Raw genomic sequence first — 13,578 nt, 5'->3', positions numbered from 1 at the left:
CGGGAGTGGCCACTGCACTCCAGTCTGGGCAACCGAGTGAGACTCCAACTAAAAAAAAAAGATAAAAGGAACAATAAAACAAGGTCTTTGTTTTTATAAGTATACATGTAAAAAAATGAATAAAGCTAAATATATTAAGGGAAAAGCAAAAACCAACTAATCTTTGGGGAAATATTTACTTCTTTTCTTACTTTTGTATATTTCCTCAATTTATCTCTCAACTATTACTAATTTATGGAAATAAAAATTTAAAACACATTATGGTAATTTTAAAAAAAGAATTGCTACAGATAAGCCTTTGAGGTTGTTATATTTGTGAGAACCAGATGACACCAACCTAACACTAGTCCTGCCTTTGAGGATGATTTATTTCTGTGCATTTTTAAAAGTCACATTTAAACCTATAGACCAGAACCAAAAATAAGAAGCCAATCTACAACACATAGTTTTGATCTGAAAGCTTTCCAAATTTTATCTAAATAATGCAAAAGTAGAGATTCCCATTTTTAATAAAGCAGTCTGATTTTATAAAAGCAGAAAAACAATCCCAGAATGGAAGTAGTCCTTGGTTTCCACCAAACTCAGATAGAGCTACTACAATGTAGGAGAAAGTGTGGTTCTAACACTTGCTAAAAGAGATATTTAACTCAAAACTTTTTTCCTCCTATTAAAATGGAGATGTTCAAGATTAAATAGACACTGTAAATAATTACTTGACAGTGCCTGAAATATAGCAGGTTCTCCCCAAGAATTATGAAATTCTTTTTTTCCTTCTAATCCACAACCTTAATGTATGACTTCGAACCCTTTGAAAGGTTTAAACACAAATCTGTATTCTTTATTATGCTGTTTCTCAAACAATGGGCATTGAGAAATCAATTTAATGGGCTGTGACCTGCATTTTTTTTTAATGAAATAGATTAGAAAAGAAAGTAGAGTATATTTCACATAAGTATAGTTTCATGAAAGTTTTCCTGTTTCTGTCTTGTATGTATACTGACTTTCAAAGTAAAATGTATTTCCTACTCTAGGTCACAATAAAATACCTTGAAAAACACAGTGGCTTGCATAAAATTGGGGTTCTATAAGCATCTGCTGAATGATTTATAAATGCATGCAACTTGGGAGGCATTTTGTAAAAGTGATGTTCAATATTCCTAGATTCACCATCATTTCATATTACATAAAGCTCCTCCTCTTTCTTCAGACTTACAGTACCTCCTTTCCTTTTCTCACTCTCAACTGCTGACCTTTCTTTTTATTTCACCCAGGAAACAAAAGTAATTAGAAGAGAGCTTACATTCTTATACACCTACAACAAATAGGCAGAGAACCAAATAAAAAGCACAATCCCATTCACAATAGCCACACAAAAAATGAAATACCTTGCATCTTCCTAACCAGAGAAGTCAAAGACCTTTACAATGAAAACTATAAAACACTGCTCAAAGAAATCAAAGATGACACAAACAAATGAAAAAATATTACATGCTCAGGGATCGGAAGAATCAATATTGTTAAGATGTCCATCCTACCCAAGATAATCTACAGATTTAATGCAATATCCATTAAATTGCCAACAATGCAGAAATTAATATGGAATCATAAATGACCATGAATAGCCAAAACAATCCTCAGCAAAAGAAACAAAGCAGGAGGCATCACACTTCCAGACTTTATAAGGCTATAATAATTAAAACAGCCTGGTATTGGTACAAGAATATAGAGAAATGGAACAGGATAGACATTCCAAAAGCAAAATCTCAATTTCTCAACCAACTCATCTTCGACAAACCCTCCACCACCAACCACTGGGGAGAGAAGAACCATATCAGTAAGTGGTGCTGGTAAAACTGGCTGACCACATGCAGAAGATTAAAACAAGGCCCCTACCTTAAACCATACACAAAAATCAACTCTAAATGGATCAAAGATCTAAACGTAAAACCTCAGACTAAAAGAGATTTAGAAAATGCTGTAGACACTCTGATGAAAATTGGAACTGGCAGCCAATTCCTGATCAAAACCCCAAGTGCCCATGCCATAAGAGGTAACATAGACAAGTGGGACCTCATCAAATTGACAAGCTTCCACAAAGCCAGAGAAACCATCGAGAGAGTGGGGAGACAGCCCACAGACTGGGGAAAAAATATTTGTCAACTGTATATCTAAGAAAGGCCTAACATCTAAGATCTACAGGGAAATCAAACATGCTGAAAAGAAAAAACAAGCATCCCTATTAAAAAGTGGGCAAAAGATATGAATAGACATTTCTCAAAAGAAGACATATGAGCAGCCAACAGATACATGAAAAATGCTCAGTCTCTCTAATCATCAAAGAAATGCAAATGAAAACCACACTGAGATACCACCTAACTCCAGTCAGGATGGTCATCAACAATGACTCTAAAAAACAACAGATGCTGGAGAGGATGCGGGGAAATGGAAACACTTCTACACTGTTGGTTGGAGTGCAACTTAGTACAGCCTCTGTGGAAAACAGCGCTTTCTAAAAGATCTAAAAATTGACCTCCAATATGATCCAGCAATTCTCCTTCTGGGAATATACCCAGAGGAACTCAAATCATTCTACAAAAAGATACTTGCACACACATGTTTATTGCAGCACTATTCACAATAGCCTAAAACGTGGAACCTACCATGCTGCCCATCAATAGTAGACTGGATTTTTAAAATGTGGTACATATACATGATGGAATACTACACAGCTACAAAGGATAAAATTATGAACTTCGCAGCAACTTGGATGGATTCAGAGTCTGTAATCCTCAGTGATCTATCACAGAAACAAAGAACTGAGTACCACATGCTCTCACTCATCAGCGGACCCTGAACTATTATCATAATACTGTAAGAAAGGGATTGGCAGTAGCTGGAAACTGCCAGGGGGAGAAACGAAGAAGGGGCACACTTCATCAATAAGGGTACCTGATCTCAAACCAGGTGATGTGGGGACCAAAGTGAGGCCCAAACTTTACCTGTACAATGCCCATTTGTATACCAAACCCTTAATTGTACTCCACATCTTTAAAATAAAATTTTTTTTTTAATGCCTTCAGATATCGCCAAATGTCCTCTGGAAGATGCATTACCCCCCTAATAATCACTGACCTAACAAGATGCCTGGAACACTATATTTGTTGAATAAATAAATGGTAGTATATATAGCAAAGTTCTGTATTGCTCAAACCTGCATTCAGATATTTCCAGAGAACAGCAACAACAACCTCAAGAGATATTTGTATAGGGTACTCTTGGAGAAGCACTTTCCCCAAAGGAACAGGTATCCAGATATACAAGTCTGGCCAGATTCTACTGAAAAGGCATCTGGGCACAGCGTGGCAACTGTCCTTCAGAATGTCCTTGCTAGAAGAGCAGTTACAAATACAAGTCAATAGGAAATAAAAGTGCTGTCCTTTTAAAAATTATTATAATTCCAGTATGCCATTAAGAGCACAGTTCTGCTTTACATACCTCATGTAACAGTGTACCACAAGTAGAGTCCAGAGGCCAGATTAGCACAAAAGGAAAAAGTGCAGAAGGGCTATCAGACATGTGCAGCCCTGGCATCTAACAGGACTTCCCAGACCCAAGCCAGAAAGAAACAAATTGGGGGATACCATGTGGTAATCAAATTGCTTCTGCATAATGAAGGACTGTCTCCTCCTTACTCTCTCCTCACACCAATGACTGAAAGGAATTTAAGACAAAGTAGAGCCGCTGCAGGATTCACAGGATACTTTTAAAACATGTTTTATCACTATGATTGCAAATTCAATTCTATCTTCTGGCTTTTGGCCTAGGAAACACAGTCATTCTACAGCTACACAAAACACACAATTGGCCGCCAAAAAGTTTAAGGTCAGTTACTCTTTCCTTCAAATTCCTATTCCAAAGTTGGAAGAAAGAGAACTGATGCTGTTCAACTAATTTCTTCTACATCAGCAGTGAGGAAAGACTTATATAGCTTTGAGATGAGGGAAAGCTCAAAAACCTAGAAAAAGAGAAACCAGAGCCCCTCAAACAATAAAGTGCTTAAAACTTTAAATAGATACATGATGTAGAAGCAATTAACTCTGACACACTCACATCAGAGACAGACAAATTCAAAGACTTGAACTGTAATTTACTTATGGAAAGTAGAATTGATTGCTGAAGTAAAGACCCATGCCTATCTGATCTTAAGACACTGCACATTCACGTGAATTATGCGAGGCAGAAAATACACATATTTAAAACTATTTTCCGAAGCTAGGTACAGTGGCTCATGCCTGTAATCCCAGCACTTTGGGAGGGTAAGTTGAGAGGATCGCCTGAGCCCAGGAGTTTGAGTCCGGTGTTATTTTCTACTTCTGTCTTCTGACAATTATTGGGAAATAGAAACATTCCAGGAAATTAAAACTGCCATGAGACCTAAGGACCACATCTGACCCTAATGATTATTTTCAGTTTTCAAAAACTAAATCTAAGACACTTGGTTTGCCTCCCCTGGTACCATGAGCATTAGCTATGTGGTGTTTGCTTGACATTCTGTTGTATATTCCTTCAACTAACAGGAGTGGTTTTTCTGCCATCCTGCACCATTGTGAGGTTGAGCCAAAAAAGATACCACATGAGTTTTTATTATTGTGGGAAACAACATGCACTCAAACTAATTTAATTACCAACTAAAATAAATCAAACTGTTTTAGCAGACTAATGAGAGATGGGAAGTGTTAAAAAAATAAAATAAAACCAAACAGCCAATAAGGTCATTAAGCATTGCACAGTCTTAAAAAGTGGAAAAAACACTAAAAGAAACCAAATCACTACCAAGGGAGCTCTGGTGAAATAAAGTCTTTATGATCAGATACAAAACCTGGGGTGGAAGCGTTTCACCAAGGACAAATAAAAGAGTAAGATTAACTCAAAGAGTAATATAATGAATGTGAAGACACAAAATGAAAGGAGGCTTGTGTAGGATGCAGAGAACAAAGGACTTTCAAAGAAAGAAAGAACCATAGCTTGAGGAAGCACCTGGAACTGTACCTGCCATAGGATAGATACTCTATGTGTAAAGAAGCACATACTGAATGCAGGAGTCAATACAGTAAGATTAATAGATAACAAGAGGAAAACAAACTCGTATTTCACTTTATTTTTTTATGAAGAAAAACGGTATGACACAACCCATTTGTAAGAGTTCCTAACCATTATATGCTCATACAAATATACATGAACAGACACATCAACCTAGCAAGGAACTGAAGCAACTTGTAGTTATAGAAACTAGATCAGAATCACAAAAAATAGGAAAAATGCTTAAGAACTAGAGATAGAAAATCTCAACTCAATTTTAAAAAAAAACCAACTATTTTTTTGGCCAAGCACAGTGGCTCAAGCCTGAAATCCCAGCACTTTGGGAGGCTGAGGTGAGGGGATTGCCTGAGCCCACAGTTTCAAGAACGGCCTGGGCAATTTGGCGAGACCTCATCTCTACAATAAATCAAAAAAATTAGCCAGTAGTTCCAGCTACTTGGAAGACTGAGGAAGAAGGATCGCCTGAGGCCAGCAGGTTGACGCTGGGGTGGCTGTGAGCGTACCACTGCATTCCAGCCTGGGCAATGGAGTGAGATTCCAACTAAAAAAAAAAAAAAAAAGTACTCTTGAAAAAGTAGATTCTGGAAACAAGAGAGAAGCAAAATTCTAGTATTAATCATCAGGCATGTACTTCGAGAACTAGAAGAAAGAAAAGCAGTCATCGTTGACACATGCTAAACTTAGCATTCCCCATTCTTTGTTTAAAATGGGAAGACAAACACAGAAAGGGAAAGCCAGAAACATAGTAACAGCCTATGGAAAAGTCACAGATTGATGGAAAGTGGATAAAATAGCCAACCAAAGCCAAATAGTGTTTCTTTGCTTTGTGTAAGTAGGGTGATGATTTTTGCACAATCCTATTCAAAACGTTTTCCCCAAGGGCTTAGATGAAGACAAAGACATAAAAGGCCAGTTGATCAAATGCATTCCATTCACACACTGGACAACAAACTAAAGATTGAGAAAAGAACTTGGTAGGCAATAGGAATTGGAAAAAATTAGGATGATTTTAATAACTAAGAAATAGGGCTGCCTATACTCTTGATTCTACATTTTTTCCAGAGCAATAACAATCTTTACAATTCTTTCTCAAAGCCCAATCAGATTTACTTTCATTCAGTTAGTAATTTAACTCATTAGCAGTATTAGTATTGAACGTATTCCAAGATCGTCTTTTTTTTTTTTTTTTGAGTTGGAGTCTCACTCTGCCATCCAGACTGGAGTGCAGTGGCATGCTCCCAGCCACCGCAGCCTCGACCTGCTGGGCTCCAGCGATCCTTCCGCCTCAGCCTTCCAAAGTAGCCGGAACTACAGGCGTGCAGTACCACACCTGGCTAATTTTTGATTTATTGTAGAGATGAGGTCTCGCCAAGTTGCCCAAGTGGATCTCGAACCCGCAGGTTCAGGCAATCCACTCGCCTCAGCCTCCCAAAGTGCTGGGATTACAGGCTGAGCCACCAAGCCCGGCCCCAAGATCTTCTTACATACAGTTCCACATAAAATGACATAGACCTCAAAGTCACCTGACTGATAAAGGTCTTGAGTTTGAGGTAAATAGGAAGTCTATTATATAAAAATGAAACATAACATCTAATTTAATTATGTAGCACCTTACTAATTTAAACTTATTCTTGCTTGGAATGTTTATTCTCCAATAACTATTTTAATGGATAATAATGATTACAAGTTGCCTTCCAAAATCACCTAAGAGGAAATGTCTCTGGGCCCCAGTTTCCTTTTTTATAAAATGAGGGGATTGAATCAAAAGGTCACCAAATTTAACATACTGTAATACTTTATGACAGCAAAATTTCTCATTAAATGTATATTTAAATTATATAGTTTTTACAGTTTGGCAGTTCCTCAAAAACTAAATGTAGAATTACCATATGACCCGGCAATTCCACTCCTAAAGAAATGAAAGCAGAGACTTAAACTAATACTTACACACCCCATTGTTCGCAGCTGCATTATTTACAATCACCTAAAGGTAGAAACAACTGAAATGTCTGTCATTAGATGCACGGATAAACAAAATGAAGTGCAAACATACAATGGAATATTATTCAAATTTAAAAAAGAATGAAGAACACTGAAAACATTATACTAAGTAAAATAAGACAGGCACAAAAGAACAGATATTGTATGATTCTACCACATGAAATGTCTAGAATAGGTAAATAGAGAAAGAAAGTAGATTACAGGGGATGGAGGTAGGAGGAATGGAGAATTATTAATGGCTACAGAATTACCGTTTTGGGTCACGAAAGAGTTTTAGAAGCAGACAGTTGGTGTTGGTTGCATAACTGTATGATTGTAACTCATGTAACTGAATTATACTCTTTAAAGTGGTTTAAATGACAACTCTTATTTTTACCACAATTAAAAAATTATAGAATTTTAAGATTTGTACAGATAAGAAAGCCTAGTGTATACGATTCTAGGCAAGTCTTAATCTGCTCAATTTTCAGATTTTTCATCTATAAAACAAGAATAATCAAATGAATTGTCAATGTATGTGATCCATAGTGGAGCATCTGCCTAGAATTCATGAGAAAAAATAAATTCCATGTATGAATAAAACTACTTAATCAACTTGTAATAAAACAAAGTAGAGATATACAATACTACCTAAAAAATATGGAATGGTTGAAGCCTGCCCAACTTGATTGTGGCCAGACTGAATATATAATCATATTTAATGATGAAATAAGTCAATCACAAATAGGATTAAATACTACAGAAATTCAAAAAGCCAAGCACTCTCTGGGGAAATAGTAAGAATCTAGTGCAATGATTTTCCATGTGTACCTTGCCCATGGCAAGGCTATTCCAACTGTAAAGATGGGTGTTGCCATAAATTAACTTCAAGCATTCTAATCCCATTGATAAGACAATCATACCTATTTCAAGATGAGGATATTTCCTGAAGAATAATATGATTACTTCACCAGAGAAAAAGGGAATAAGAGAAGAACACTACATGTACTTTAATGTAAAGGTACTGCCTTTAAGTTATTAGTATTTTTATTACCAACAACCATTAACATTTTAAACACTGAGACACAGAACGTACTCATAGGAAGTGCTTTACAAGTATTAATTCATGTAATCCTCATCCCAACCTGACAGTATAGGCACAGTTATCTACATTTTACAGATGAAGAAACTGGGGTGCAGAAATTTTACAGACCTTGCCCATGGTCACACAGCTGGTAAGTAGTAGAACCTGCAATTGCACTCAGGCTCTTGGCCAGTATTTTTTAAATAGCCCCAAACTTTTTACTCATCAGTGAGAACCAACCTACAGAAAGGTTAATTCTTGACACTACTAATTTTAAAAAGACTTTTTCTTTTTGTCTTTTTTTGGGGGTCGAGGTCTCACCTGTTGCCCAGGTTGAAGTGCAGTGGCACAATCACAACTCAGGTGACCCTTCAGCCTTAGCCTTCTGAATAGCTGGGACTACATGCATGCACCACCATGCCCAGCTAACTGAGGTCAAGCACTGCAATCTCAGCCCTTTGGGAGGCCAAGACAGGAGAACTGCTTGAGCCCAGGAGTTCAAGAGTAGCCTGAGCAACACAGTGAGACCTCATCTCTACAAAAAATTTTTTAAAGTTTTGTGGTAGTACACACCTGTAGCTCCAGGTACTCAGGAGGCTGAGGTAGGAGGATCACTTGAGCCCAGGAGATCAAGGCTGCAGTGAGCCAGGACCATACCACTGCATTCCAACTTGGCCAAGTGAGTCAGAATCAGAGTCAGTGTCTGTCTCTCTCTCCCTCTCTCTCTTTCTCTCTCCCTCTCTCTCACTCACTCTCCCCCCCTCCAAAAGCAATTGGGCTAATAAATATGACCCTAATACATAAACAATTAGGAATAAGGCCCGCTACTGATAGATGGGACAGTGGGGTAGTTAGGGAGAAAGTCAGAGGTCATGGAATTGGAGAGGTGCCTTATAAGGTGAGTGAATACTATAAACAGACTGTGCTGCAGGCCACTGAGTAGGACTGATGAGGTTGACGGGTCACATCTCAACATTTAAGCAACAGCCTGGAAACTCAGCCTAACTCTTTAGACTTTCTCCAAGTAAGAGCCTTCAAATCATGGCACTTGCCACCAGCTAGTCATTCACAGGGCAATTACTGGAAATGTCCATATTCCAATTATTGTTGATTTTTATAATGGAGGATATTGGAATAAAGTGGGAGAATGGCAGGGCAGATGGCTGATGCTCTTATCATCTTTAGCTATCACATCTGGTGTTATAATGCTCAATCTAATCAGCCCATGTGGATGGATTAGGGAGGGTCAATACCCCCCCATCATTAATCATTTCTCACGCTAGCTCAGAATCCCCGAAGACTATGTCTTCCTCCATTAAACCTGCAATCCATCTGACTCCCCTGGTTCTGATTCCATGTTCAACAACATTATAACTATTTCCGGACTTTCTGTCCGGACATAGAGCAAAAATGTACCTACCATTTGGAATTCAAACAATTTAGTCCAAGATTTTGTTGGTAAATTCAGCTTAATGTATCAGCCTTATGAGTTTAGTTAAGTGACCCACCCAAGAGAGATAAATTTGCGTTTGGCTTGATGAAAACAGAGTCCTTGGCCTATACCAAGCCAGATCTTGGCTCAGGATAGTGATTGCCATCCTATGAATCTCCTACTCTACCTTTTTTCATATCCCGCAGAGTTTTTTTTCTTTTTTCCTGTAAGGATTATATATCAGGGAGTTGCAAAAATTAAATGCGATAAAGGTAATTGTGCTGACCAAATTTACTGGTGCATGATAGATACATGTTAGTTTTCTTCCTATCTTGCCTCTATCTAGACTTTATGGATCCAGATTTAAAAGTTAGCAATTAGAAAACTTTATGCTCATGCTAGACTCATTTTTTAATATACTCAATGAAACTAGACTATGAGTTCTGGGGGAAACAATTTTTCTCCTACTTCTCAGATACTAAAAAATAGACTATTTAGTTCAAAAAAAGTTAGAGTATGACAAGAGGGAAAGGGCTCCTAAAAACAGACCTATTAAAAGCCAAAAGGAGTAACAATATAATTTCTACAGATAAATGGGCAATATAAATAGAAAAGCTATATAAATCACCCCAAGTCCAAAGTCAGAAAGAAACCAGTCCAATACATTGTAAATCGCATTAAAATGATACCTATCAAAATCGCATTAAAATGATACCTCTCAGCCATTACCTTGATTACAAAAGTAGTATCAAACAACAAATGGTAAATAGTATAAAGTACAGTAGAAATGTTTGGGTTGGTTACAAAGTGATCTTTGAGAATCAAAAACCGGTGGTAAAATCCATTTTGCAAGTCACTTTCTTTTGTTTTACTGTTGTTATCATCCAACTTTTGCAAAATCTTTTTCACATGAGCCAAATTAAAAATATAAATACATATAGAATGTTTTATTTCCTCCTAGTCTGTTTTTTTCTTTTTTCTGGTTGTGGCTGAGAGAGTTGAAATTTTATGTTACAATTTACAGGTTTTTTTCTCTGTGAGTTTGTTGACAGCCCACAGCTGCCTTAATCTTCCACATGGGCTAGTATAAAGATGACACATCAAACCATATTCACCATCAGGATTAAAAAAAAAAAAAAAAGAGTGCATACCTCGTTCAAACTTTAACCGCTGATAAAGCTGAAACTGATCCACAGGTACCAAACAGGCAATCTGAAACCAGAGATACAGAGAAGATGAGATTTTAGCCATTATAAGACCCTGAGTTACCAGCTTTTCATGATTGCACTTTCTGGTTTTGCTTACTATATTCCACTTATACTAATTGTTTGCTCTATACTGTTCATGCAGTAATATATAGAGCAATTTTCAAATCATCCCCACTCCTCTACCGTGGCTAGGAAACACCCACTCTCCAAAACACCGAAACTCTGATCGCCTTCCATTCTCTCATCAGTGGCTACTAAGACCAAACAACCGAATGTTATTACTTAGACCTCCCAAAATATTCATGTTCATATATGCAAAATGCTCCTTTTCTCTCTATATTTATTTAAGAAATGTTAGAAATATTATAGTTCTAGTTTTGGATCCCTTAAAAAGTAAGGTCAGGTAGACAGTGCCTCAGGGTTTATGAAAACTTCATTCACTACCTAGAAAATAAATAGTTCCTTCTAAACAATATAAAAATCATTTATTCTGACAAAAACCACTTCATAGAGCCCTTGATAATCATACATTGATATCCCAGACCTTGCTAAAGAAGTGCCTAAGATATTTCTTGCGACTAGACTTGCATCTCCATTGCAGATGGCAATATAAACCAGACTTACTAGTGAACAATGATTCATATCTAACCAAATGACATTTCAGATTAATCGTTTTAAAATTGTATTTCAAAGGTAGATGCCGAAAAAGCTAACTGCTCTTAAACTAGCTTTCTAAAAATATTAATTCCACTGATGTCAAATGTAAGTTTATTGACATTGCTTAAAAGACTTATAACTAAGAAAAATCAAGGAATTTGATATTAGCCTTCCTTTGTTATTCAGCAGGCTGATAAAGAATACAGTTTTAGCTTTGACAATTCCAACTCTAAATTATTACCTTTTTTTGGTATAAAACATATCTAGATATAAGTTCTTACAACTACAGGAAAAAGTCTACTTTGAGAAAACTGGAATAAAAAAGATGCAGCTAAAATTTTACTTAACAAATATAATACATCTAATAATACATTTAAAATATAATCCTTTCCCTTAAAAATAATCTCAATTTGTTTATTTTGAAAATAAATCAAACTAAGGTAGCTAAATGTATCAAGGACCACAATTAAGCAAGTCTAGTCTTTCCATTCCAAGTAAAATATGGTAAAACATAAATTTAATAATAAAAATATTTTTCTCCAAATTTTCTTTCTTTAGTTGGAAAGAAAATGTTACATTTTCACCTGGTACCTTAAATAAAAGCTCCTTAGCAATTCTTGCAACAACAAAAAAAAGTCAATTTCATGTTATGATTATTTTACTATAGCTCTTTTTTTTCTGTTTAAGTTTTTTTTTTTGCTTTTTTTGCTTTTAAGATGTGGGATACTCTTCAGGGTTAGGTATATTACTATAGTTATTTTTAAAGTATGGCTAGATTTTTATTATACTGAAAGTCAGCTTTGTTCATTTGCTATAATACTACCCAGTCATCTTCCCTAAAAGACAAGGTAGCTCAAATAAAATTCAGAGTTGGAGGCAAAAGGTACAGACAAATGAAGTGATGGAAGCATTAAGGAACCACAGTTCACTTCCTGACTTTGTCACTAATTTACTGTGGGTAGAGGATAAAATAACCTAATGCTACTTCAACTTTTGGGCCAAGGTGACTTGATAATATCATCTGAGCCCAAGAGACCTCAGTGACATTCTATGAGTCTATTTTTAGTCACCCCCTAAAAGCTATTTAAGGTCTTTTTTTTCTAGGGGACAGTACTATACTCCATTCACCCCCAGCTAAATGGTAGTTTGTGAACTAATGAGCTTCCTTAAATCATTCTAAGATAACAGTAAAATTCTAATTTTTTCAATGATGAACAATTTATAAAACAATTAAGTCAAATACAGTTTATGGAAGACAAAGAAAATAGAAGATAAGATTTTAGACACAGATTAAATGCTAATGAGAAAAAACGATAGAAATTGATGGAAAAAAGTCAACCACAGTAGAGAGAGATTTTTCATTTTAAATTTTATCAGAATATAATTACTACCAACAGGAAAGTCACAGGTCTCTAATTTTTTTTTTTTTTTGTCTTTTACTTTGCTTTGGATATCACATTTATTGTAAGTCAAAGGTTTATGAAGAATTAAGCCTTAATAAGGTAAATCAATTTTTTATTGAAATTTGTGCCACAAAAAATTAATTTCATCCCTTGTCATTCTACTTGGTCCTTTTGGAATCGTGATCACACACAGAACATACCATTCTTTTCCCTAATCCCCATCACTGAGACTTGCATCTTCTCTATGTACTTGCTGACAGCCTACCACAGGAAAAGCTCTGGGCTGGAAGCCTGGCACCAATGAGCAAAGACACAGAGTCATACAGAAGTTACGTTCAAGGAACTAAAATTACTTGGAAGGCAATAAATATATATAAGATTTTTAAAAATCTACTCCTTGATCTTGTCAGATGGATTCTGCAGAGGAGAGGTAATTTTCTGAAATGTTTCTATCATACTTTTGGCTTTAGATAACAGAAAGGTGGACAAAAAAATGACAATAACAAATCATCCAAAGTATTGAATTCCTGGTTCCACTGCCATTTGGAACTATGTCAGAATTGCTCAAGGCCTCTGTTTCTGCAATTATAATATTGGAATAATTATATTAGGATGATTACTGGAAGACTGTATCAGGCCACAGGTAAAAGGGCTACCACCAAATTTTTTAAGATATTCATGAGTACTCTAAAATTGACTGCTAAGCTGATAATC

At 36.1% G+C, this 13,578-nt stretch overlaps 1 protein-coding gene across 1 annotated transcript in view; it reads right to left on the bottom strand.

Moving 5' to 3' along the window:
• The window catches only part of RNF144B (ring finger protein 144B), an 84,433-nt gene that overhangs the window by 18,971 nt on the left and 51,884 nt on the right, over positions 1-13,578 (bottom strand). The window contains exon 4 of the mRNA XM_008056550.1: positions 10,748-10,808. Coding sequence (XP_008054741.1) covers positions 10,748-10,808 — 61 coding nt within the window. The remainder of the gene's footprint in view (positions 1-10,747; positions 10,809-13,578) is intronic.

The sequence above is a fragment of the Carlito syrichta genome, unplaced genomic scaffold (genome assembly GCF_000164805.1).
Source record: "Carlito syrichta isolate Samal-C Ts95f unplaced genomic scaffold, Tarsius_syrichta-2.0.1 Scaffold302395, whole genome shotgun sequence".
Classification (NCBI taxonomy): Eukaryota; Metazoa; Chordata; class Mammalia; order Primates; family Tarsiidae; genus Carlito; species Carlito syrichta.
Note: the sequence above shows the minus strand (reverse complement) of the source record. Positions and strands in the feature narration are given on the sequence as shown.